Genomic DNA, 9,791 nt, shown 5'->3' on the forward strand with positions numbered 1-9,791 from the left:
ACATTTCGAGAGGAGAAAAGAATTCCTATGTGAATTTTTGCAATTCTTTGTAGGAAATAATAAGTCTGGTATCTTTTTAGGCTGTACTTTTGCCATATGCACTTCATACACAGTTGGTAAAGTGTAGCCCAATTACTATCTGTGGAGTTCGCCCGCTTCACAAGTATATGATGAATATGATTTCATTAATTATTTAGACTGTTGGCTCATGTTGGATTTCTGATAGGCCGTACTTGTCGGCTTAAAATAACTTGCTCTGGATGTCCTTTGTACTATGCCTTCTCATTTGGGAATTAATGAAACAGGTTTCTTATGTATGTCATATCTCTAACCTATTCCAAGAGCCATCATATTAGAGGCATGAAACATATATATTATTTTGACTGCATGACTAAAAATCTTGATACAACTTTGAATAATCAGAGCAGGAAGATCTATTGCGGCCCGAGACAAAATGAAGCGAGTCTGCGGACCCGAAAATCCTCTGTTACTCGCCAAGTGAGTTGAACATCTTTGCTGGCTGGTGTTATGTTAAGTTGGAAGTGCACAATTCTATTAGCTGGTATTTTATGTTCAGTTGGAACTATTAGGGTGGTACAGATCTCTCTTCTGTAATTTGAATGTTGATTTAGTTTCATCAGATTGAATAAAATGAATGAAGTTTCTTGGAAAAATGCAACATTTCTCTGTTCAATACAACCCAGAAAATGTTTGTGGCAGGAGAGATAGAAATAGTTGTTAATTTTCAAAATCTCAGTATATGATATGACAAAACCTCAACGTAAAATTAGAATTATTTAAGAAATGAAAAGTGTATACCATCGGGCATGGTTATTACAAGAGGACATCATGTGGAAATTAACAAACAGTTTGAAGACCATGAAAGGAAGCGCTGGACATATGGGAGTCAGCAGTCACTGAAAACAAGTTTCTTGAGGGGATGAAACCTGCCAAAAAGAAGTTGTGTAAAATTTTAATTCCCTTTTTCTGTTCTTTTATTGTATTTTTCAACTCTGCATGCTACAGCTTGAACTCTGTGCTGGTGCTGAACTCTTCAGTAGATGATAACAGTGGGTCCTGAACAATTTATAAAAAAATAAGGATTGTAAAATATGTTCCATGAAATGTTGTACATAGTTATATAGATTCTTGAACCTAGGTTACATTATGAGGAAAATGCATGAAATGTTTTAAAATTTCGGGAATTAGTACTACTGCCTATTCTCGTTTCCATTAAATTGAAAGTGAAACCTTTTCCATAGTCTTACATGAAAATCTTGTGGTACAGAAATCTCCTGCGGCATATGTTCCATAAGTGAAAGCACAGTTTCTGTCAATATCTTGGGAAAGTTTCGGACATACTGAAATACCAACGTGTATGTATGTCTTACGGCATCAAAATAGTTATTTTTACTTATTGATTGGCTAAGCTAACATTCTCTGAAGGTAGCATAAATTCCTTCATAAACTACCTGTAAGATCTTGCGGTGGAAAAGCCTGCGTATTCCAGCACGAAATCCTGATTTATGGGCTTGCTTGAGAGTCTCGTGCATTGAATCCAGTATGCCCTGGTAAGTTATTTGTTTGTTGCTGGCAACTGCCTCTTCGATTGCTCTTATAAAAGTGTGTGTCATGGCACCAGTCATTTCTCTTTCTGTTGAGAAAGCCTGCAAAAGAAGCAAGATCAAACAGGTGATGCTTGACCTTTTCCTTCTGCTTCACTATTTATTGTGACTGAATGGATGCAGGTAATCACATGAGACATCAAAGCAAAGTGGGAGAAAGAATAGTAGGGGGGTAAAACAAAAAGAAAGAAAAACCACTAACTGTTGTATCTGCAGCCTGCTGATAATCTTCACATGCACTGAAGCAGATTGCCCTCCCACCACTTGTACCCTTATAAGTGCCGGAAGGAGGACGGTTGTCATCCCATTTTCTCCTGATAAATATTCACATTGAACAACCACGGAAACAATCAATCAGTGCTGTAAGTTTTTCACATCTCTGAGAGTGTCAGGAAGGTTTTTAATGACTGAATGAAATATTTATTTATCTGTTGTTTCTAGCTCTGCACTCCAACACTGTCTCGACCATTCATGCAGCTTGGAAAGATGAGGTATTTTCTATCAAATTTCTCCTACAGGAAGCATAACTAATTTCTTGATGTAAGAATCGAGGAGCTCTAAGCTAGTGAATTTCCATTTAAATTGAAAAGTGCAACTCTGTTTGCCCTACACTGCCTGGGTGAAAATAATGGAAACATAAACTTCAATCATATGCAATGGATTAAAATGCTAAACTAAGAACTGAGTTCGGTATTGACAGTACACATACGTGTTTATGTTATACACATGTGGTAAGTCAAGCATAGTTCCACTGTGACAGCAATCAACGATAGCATGAAGTGTGACACCTGGAATCAGCGGTCTGACAATGGCTTTGTTGATGTAATTATCCAAGATATTTCCATTACTTTGAAAATCAACGGGGCAGATGGTTTCATCAAACCCATCAATTTCATCACCTTGGAAATCACGTTGTCGCAAGCCATGGCCTGAAAAGTAGAATACCAAGGAGTCCCCAGACTGAATGCCCCTCATCAGCCACTGAAAGGCATCTTCAATATTCTTCCTTGTTGGAGGCCTATACGCCTCGTCTTCTGCAAATAAATTCCATTCTTGTGTAAATTTGAAGGGTGTATATATAATGAATGGAGAAGAAATGATGAAAATTTTTTTGCAACAATTTATGCCTTAGTTGTCTGCTGTAATTGGTGAAAACCTCAATGATCCGAGATTACTACTAAGCAATCTTTCAGACTTCCTTCACTCTTACCTACTACATGTAATGTGAATTAGATAACTAGTATATCTTTAGAATCCTCAAACTAGAAACTTACTATTTAAGCTTGGTTATCTATTGGTTTACACCATAACCTGTCAAAGAAATCAGCCATACCTGCGAGTATGAGGATTGATTCTTCCAGGAATCCGAATCGCTTAACTAGTAGATCTCTCATGTTCTTCACATCCTGTGCTGTTCCCCTGAGCTCATACTTCTGTTTCTTGTAGGTGACTCCACAAAGGAGTGCACGCTTCCCTTTTGCCGGTGGATCTTGGGTAATAACAGAAGGAGGTTGATTGCTGATTTGCCCATGTTGACTATTACTGCCTAAAAACTTCTTCCTAACTCTAAGGCAGCGCTCCTTTTCTTCAGTCATCTTCTTTCTTGTCTCTAGGCTCAAGCCTTTGGGAAGCACTTCATCTTCGGTACTGCCTACTGATAAAGCTCTTTGGCATCCATGGCAACGGATGTACTGTGTGCTTGGTGTCACAGACGATCTTTCTCGGCAGTACTTGCATATGAGACTGTCCATTCAGCTTATTGGTAAGTACATTTCTATTCTGAGAAGGCTATATATAGTAAAAACATTTGAGGGGGAGAATTTATGCTGATCACAAGTTTGCAGGTATCTGTATTTGATTTAATGTTGCTGCTGATGCCAAATGAGTTGTGAAGTCAAACAGGAGCTGAGCTTTCAAATAGTAGCAGGTACATCGCCTTTAGCCCCACTATACAATCTGATTCTAACCGTTAGTTATTTCTGAAGTATTGTTAAGGTTTTCTGTGATCAAGCACCAGTTTCCCTTCGTAAACTATAAAATTCTTTTTATTTTTTATACATAAACAGTCAGTCACTCATAACTGCACTGTCGGTCATGGCAGAAAAAATTAAACGTACACCGAAGAAAAATACAGCCTTCTCTTTCAAGACAATTAAGTTTGCGGATTCCCTTTTCTGATTCCGTTATACCATTCCGGGGAAACTTTACATGCATTTTCCATGCAGCTGTGGAGGATAAGTCGTGATCCTCCCAACGAGGTACGTTTGAATTGCTATCGATCTTGTAGCCCGTTTGAAGAATGCGATGCTTTTCTTTTTTCATTCTTTTGCAGTAAACGGTACAGATTTTTCTTGGAATTACTTTGCGGCAGATATAATGTATATTAATAATAAGTGGGCATCCTTTTCAGATTCTTTCCACATTTTGATGCTCCTCTAATTTTAGCTGATGGAAAAGTACGCGGTAGAATTTCGAATAAGATTGAGGGTGAAATGGAAACAGGTGAAAATTCAATTCCACGGTTTATTACTTTGGAAAACAGAATGTTATCATCATCTGTTTTACGATTGGTGGATATTTTTGTCTCTTTTTTGGTATGTGATTCTCAACAATCAAATTGCAAATTGATTAATATTTAGTATCTTGAGTTGTCAGCATTTTTTCATTGTTATCATAGGATAAGACTATTATGGGCATTTGTTCAGGGTGGAATCCTTTTCCCTCTCCAATCAATGTTTATCAAGTTAACATAGACAATAATCCAACTAAAATATTGATTTTATTTAAATTTCAGCTCTTCCTATCCTTGGATATCATATATCTCTCTCAGGCACGGAGTTTGGCAGCAAGATGGTTGATTATTCTTTGCAACTCTTCTTCTTTTTGGATGATTGATCATTTGTTGTAATTAATCTTGTACCACAAAGAACTAATGGTGCTAGTAATATGGGCATCGCGATTCTCTCAAGATCATGCTAGGTGAGAATAACACAATTGGAAATGTGATACATTGAATTTGCATTGAACTGCAAATCTAGTGCTTCACACTCGACAATATCCAAGTTAATATATGTTCTCAAAGCAAAGAACAAAACCTGCTGTGTCTCGATTTATCTAATTAAATCATAAAACTGAACCTGTGTTTCACTGGAACGCACAGAGTGCACGAACCAGAATGTTACAGCAATAACTCATGATATAATGTAGCTCACTGGACCAAATACTTCTGTCTGTTATGGAAAATGTCAACGGGTACAAGAGAGAAAGAGAGAGGGGGAGAGAGAGGTATACCCACATACATGCACACACACACACACGTGCGCACACATGTACAGTGGAAAAAAGCATACAAACTGCAACTCTGGATATATACATTACAGGAACTCAAAGGTATTAACTTCAGTCTAGACCCAAAGAAAACAACACAAATACACATACATATATACACACAAAAATACACAAGGTAAAGATGGTTCCTACTTCAAGTCTAGGCAAGGCAAGGGCCAAATGAACGACACTTCATCTTCAGGTCATAGGCGAGGGGACTATTACAAGACGTACATATATACTAATTAGCAGCGTGTATCTAGAGTAGCTCGGTCCTAGTTTAAGAAAAATCAACAGAAACCATCTGCCGGATGATCTCACTCTCAGGGACACCATATATAAAGAGACGGTCAGGTCTTGGACAGGATATACCGCATCTCTGCCCATGCATATGGAATTTGTGTTTGAAAAGAATCAGACCTGGAAAGCCACAAAAGAGAAGGCAATCAACTGCAAGTTATCATTACCATTTAAAGATTGCAACCTAGTGCAAGAACAGAAGATCCTACACATATCAGCGACATTAACCAAGAAAACACATGCAAATACATATTAAAAAAGAAGTGGTATATGACTACAGCTGAAAACTAGTCATCATATACATAAATCCTCGTCAAGATGACTTTTTTGCAACAAAGGCTCCAGAATAAACGTATTTTGTCATCACAAGTAACACAAGAAACAAACAACCTGTGACAGAAGCATCTCATTACCTTCAGGATTTATATAGGACTGTGTTTGACTTCAGGAACAAGACCGGCCACTTCACTTAAACCGACCTAAAGATCTCTCTAACTTAATGTCTAAGAATATTGGAATTGCAGGCAGCATCATGAAAGTGGAAAACATCGCAACAGTCTCAATTTCAATTGTAAATGTATGGGAAAAAAGTTACCCATGAGAGCAGCATGTGACAATGTACAACAATCAGAAATCATGAGGATCCATCGACAGACCACCACTGAAGTGCCCGGATATTTTGGCCTTGCACGTTGGACACATGTAGCCTATAGAGTCTGATGGAGTTTCTGATTCAATGCCCTCGAGTTTGAACTCTGATCTGCACCACACACACACAGTTAGCTGATTTGTCTCCAACGTATTCAGCATAACTTCCTCCGAACTGTATCTAACTGAAGAATTAAATCCATCAGCTATCCCATTGTCACTTCCCAAATTCATGGAGCCCCCTGGCAAAGAGGGCAACTCTTGTCCATTCACAAAACCATACTTGAAGGGCTCTATATCATCAAACCTCAGTTCTTCAAACCCTGTAACATTCTCAAGCTTCTGATCAACCACGGAAAATTCATGTTGTCCCTGCAAATAAGCATAGTAGAAAAATAAAAATCAGCTCTTTTAAATTTATAAGAAACCAGTATGTCTACCTGTCTATAATGAGGTTGAAGTGAGAAACTTATCTAGTTGTGTATTGAATAAATAAATATGCAGAGATCATGGTACTTAAACTGCTGAAAACTTAACTTCATTCCCATAATGAAGAGGCTTATTGTCACAAGCTGTAATCTTGGTTGACTTAATAAAAGCTTGGTGAACATGTCCTGATTTGTGGGACCAAATGGATAAGTGATGTCCTCCAACTCAATTTTTTTAAACAATGTAACGGAATACTTCTATCAACACAACTACGCTTGCATAGAACACCAGATTATCAAGCCATGGCACGCACAGCTCAACCAGAATAAATATGTATCCTACTTGACCAACAATTCAAACATTTAATAAGGCCTTGAAGCCAGTCTATGCACAGGTACTCATTATAGTCGGTATTGTGTTCCTAAAACAAGACACAGTACATAGAACATCAACATTCACAGATATGCCATTATCAATATGTTACCTTGTTAGACACAGAATCAAAGGGAGGGAAGAACTGAAATGACTGAGTCAAGGGCACTGATGAACCTCCAACCTGGAAAACAATCTCTCCAACAGTTAACCCAGGTGTATCTTCTAGATGACCAGCACTTGGCTTCAAACATCTGCTTCCATAGTCCATATCCAAACTACTGTTTCCATGCTTCTCAGTTTCAATTGACCGAGCAGGCTCTGAGTCATTTATGCAATTGGCGTCCATCTTAACACTCACATCCCATGAGCAATCGTTCCTGACCATGTCATTATTCTCAGTCATGACCTGGCCATCATGATTCAAGTCTTCAGCTGTCTCAGCATTGGAATCTTCTGCTTTAATTTTAACAGGATTAGAATTCAAATTTGCTACATGATCACTGGAGACTGCCTTAGCAGAGTGATCAGTTATTTCCTGTTCACCAGTTCCAATAGTTGAAGTTTCAAAAATAGAATTTTGAGCAATTTCAATTAAAGCATCCATTTTCGATGACCTTGGGGGCACTGCCTCCTGAAACGGAGATTCAGCATTTTTCAAGACATTGACCGCAGTAGATAGTTCATTCGAACTTTTACCAGAGTTCCTCACATGGATTCCTACATGACCATTATAACTGCGCCTTTCCTGAAAAACCTTGTGACAAAACTGGCATTCGTATTTCCCATCTTTGATTATGACACCCTCTCCAACAGGCACCCCAAATCTGTACCTTTTAGTAGTCTTCTGGTGGAATGAGAAGAGATGCTGCAAATACAAATTCTTCTCTTCAAATGTCAGGTTGCATTTGAAACACTCAAAGATGTCTTGAACTTGAACTTCAGGGAGGTTTTCTATGCCCATCAAGCAATCATCATTCTCATGTACATTGGATGAACTTCTTCCCAAAGCCGAATCGGCTACTACATCATGCGCCACATCATCCGTCTTGTCAACAGGAATCGCATTCTGTTGCAGCTCAGTTGATATAATTTCACATAGATTTGCTGAAAATCATAGATATTGATATGCTTACCTTCTCAAACGACAAGACAGAAGTTTGCTGAATGCTACAAGTCTTTTGATCCTTTTGCTGATCTACACCCCCAAAATAGGATTTCAAAAATGACGCGGCCTCTTTGCATGAAATAAATTGTTGTCCAGTAGGACTGGAAAGAGAGAAAAACAAACCAAATTAGATAATACAATAACTTAAAAAACCTACACCAAAGAAGAAGCAGCAACTGGAAAACATGAATACACTGAATAAATAAATTGAAGTGCAGAACCTCGAAAAATATTAAACTATTTTTCCAGTCACATACTCCTCAATACATACAGCATATATCTCTCACCAGTAAGACGCCATAAGTATCTGTCACTAATTCATATGGACCCTTGGATTCTAATAATCAGGTGTAAACAAAACTAGTTTCCCAAGATTCCAAAAGTTCAGTAAGTCCACAGGCGTATTAATAGCAAAATAACAGCAAAACTATCCTTAACAAGGCAGAAACAGTGGCCAAAATATGAAGGTAGAATCATTAGAAGGAATAAAGCCGAAGAAAAGCCAGAATAAATATGTATAGCATACACACACATACAAAGACCAAAAAAAAAAAAAGAGGAAAAAACAGCGTTTCCTAGCCAGTTTATAACCAAACATCAGAGTGAATGACCACCAAAGTTTTCTTAGTAGTTTCTTAGCAACTACTAAGAAAAGATGCAATAACCCTTACGTGGCTCGGTCATATATCACCTTTCTTTAGTTACTTTAGAAGATTCTTTGCCGAAGAATTATGACAAAGGAGGTAGATCCATCTTGATGAATGAAACTCAGTACTGCGCTGTGGGAATTTGGAAGCAGAATTTCTGCTTTCCATAAATTTGAGAACTTTTTGTTAAGAATTACCTTTCCAACTAATAGATATCCTTTCCCCTGATTCACTCTTTATGACAAAGAAACATTAATATCAACTCTCTATATGGTTATAGTATATAATAAGCAAGGAACAAGGTCAAGAAATTCATGATTACTGAAAAGAAAAAGTCTCATATCGAAATGATATGAAAATATCTACCCACATATCCCCATCAGGGAGTGTCACCTATCAGCACCGCACCAGCCATCTACAGGGAGACCAACCATGTTTATGTCAGTGTAAAAATGTTCGTCCCAGCACATGCTCTGAGCACCAGACAGTAGGTTTAGCCCCAGAGATGGCAGTGTCTGTGACTTGAACTCCAAAATATGTAGGTAGACTCCAGAAACAGTGTCCTAATATATCATAGAAAGAGGCTATCCACAGGTCGAGTTGATGAAACATATCCGATGCCATCTCTTAGGAAAGTCGAGTAGATCATCACACATGTGAGCATTGCAAATGTTAAAGATATATAAACTTATGGTTCACCATGTGATGAAGTAGGAATATCACTCAGGTGTATTACACGCTGAGAGATTAATAAATAGAAAGATAGCATGAAAAGAAAATTCACTTTCATAGTCACATGCAAGGTCCAGATCACAGAATATTTCCCACACCAAAACTTCTAAAACCATGTTCTTACAATAAAACTCAATAGCACGTAAGAGGAAATGTGGTGATGGCCTTCCTAGGGACACGAAATTATCAACAGAAGTTCAAATTAGTAATGGCAAAAGTTATTATATAATTTGTGAAAGTTGTCTCAAGACCACCATGTTCCAAAAATTGATGAACTCAATCTATATAAGGGGACAGATTTTGAGCAATCCAACAAGAGTAAGGCTACTGACTACAAGGAATACAAACTTCCATAGACAGTTTAAAATGATAGTGAAGGTCACATGCTATTGCATGGGAATGTATAATCCACGGAAAATGTACACAACTTGATCATATGTTAGAGGCTTGATCAAATTCTGCAAAAGAGGCATCTTAAATTGTAGTGAAATATTTCTAACTGATGAAATCCCTGATTACACTGACTGGACTGAGCATAAAACT

At 37.8% G+C, this 9,791-nt stretch overlaps 2 protein-coding genes and 1 long non-coding RNA gene across 6 annotated transcripts in view; 1 reads left to right on the forward strand and 2 right to left on the reverse strand.

Moving 5' to 3' along the window:
- Window positions 521-3,524, reverse strand: LOC105169236 (metacaspase-1). Its single transcript, XM_011089595.2, has 5 exons — window positions 2,959-3,524; window positions 2,335-2,659; window positions 1,828-1,939; window positions 1,473-1,667; window positions 521-1,077 (listed from the first exon to the last, which is right to left on the reverse strand). The coding sequence occupies exons 1-5, from the start codon at window positions 3,374-3,376 to the stop codon at window positions 1,021-1,023; spliced, it is 1,107 nt and encodes a 368-aa protein (XP_011087897.1). The 5' UTR covers window positions 3,377-3,524; the 3' UTR covers window positions 521-1,020.
- LOC105169235 lies at window positions 3,260-4,320 on the forward strand. 2 transcript variants are annotated; one of them, XR_848396.2, is made up of 4 exons: window positions 3,260-3,387; window positions 3,470-3,552; window positions 3,727-3,883; window positions 4,036-4,320. It is a non-coding gene; the product is annotated as an uncharacterized LOC105169235 (long non-coding RNA). The 2 variants fall into 2 exon arrangements; XR_002287567.1 differs by lacking the exon at window positions 3,260-3,387 and having other exon boundaries at window positions 3,459-3,552.
- The window catches only part of LOC105169237, a 5,933-nt gene continuing 1,114 nt past the window's right edge, over window positions 4,973-9,791 (reverse strand). The window contains exons 2-5 of one of the 3 annotated variants that reach the window (XM_020695821.1): window positions 7,838-7,970; window positions 6,814-7,749; window positions 5,848-6,272; window positions 4,973-5,372 (exon numbers count right to left, since the gene is read on the reverse strand). In XM_020695821.1, coding sequence (XP_020551480.1) covers window positions 5,880-6,272; window positions 6,814-7,749; window positions 7,838-7,970 — 1,462 coding nt within the window. In that variant the 3' untranslated portion in view covers window positions 4,973-5,372; window positions 5,848-5,879. Of the gene's footprint in view, window positions 5,373-5,847; window positions 6,273-6,813; window positions 7,771-7,837; window positions 7,971-9,791 lie in introns of all 3 variants that reach the window. The other 2 variants (XM_020695822.1, XM_011089596.2) reach the window with 2 other exon arrangements.

The sequence above is a fragment of the Sesamum indicum genome, linkage group LG8 (assembly GCF_000512975.1).
Source record: "Sesamum indicum cultivar Zhongzhi No. 13 linkage group LG8, S_indicum_v1.0, whole genome shotgun sequence".
Lineage (NCBI taxonomy): Eukaryota > Viridiplantae > Streptophyta > Magnoliopsida > Lamiales > Pedaliaceae > Sesamum > Sesamum indicum.

Bases quoted from the DNA above. Each gene is read 5' to 3' on its own strand.
- LOC105169236 (XM_011089595.2), bottom strand. From the start codon at position 3,376: ATGGACAGTCTCATATGCAAGTACTGCCGAGAAAGATCGTCTGTGACA. The intron at 1,668-1,827 runs GTTAGTGGTTTT...CTTCTTTTGCAG, and splicing joins AGCAGGCTGCAGATACAACA to GCTTTCTCAACAGAAAGAGA. The intron at 1,078-1,472 runs GTAGTTTATGAA...TAAATTGTTCAG, and splicing joins TCCACCGCAAGATCTTACAG to GACCCACTGTTATCATCTAC.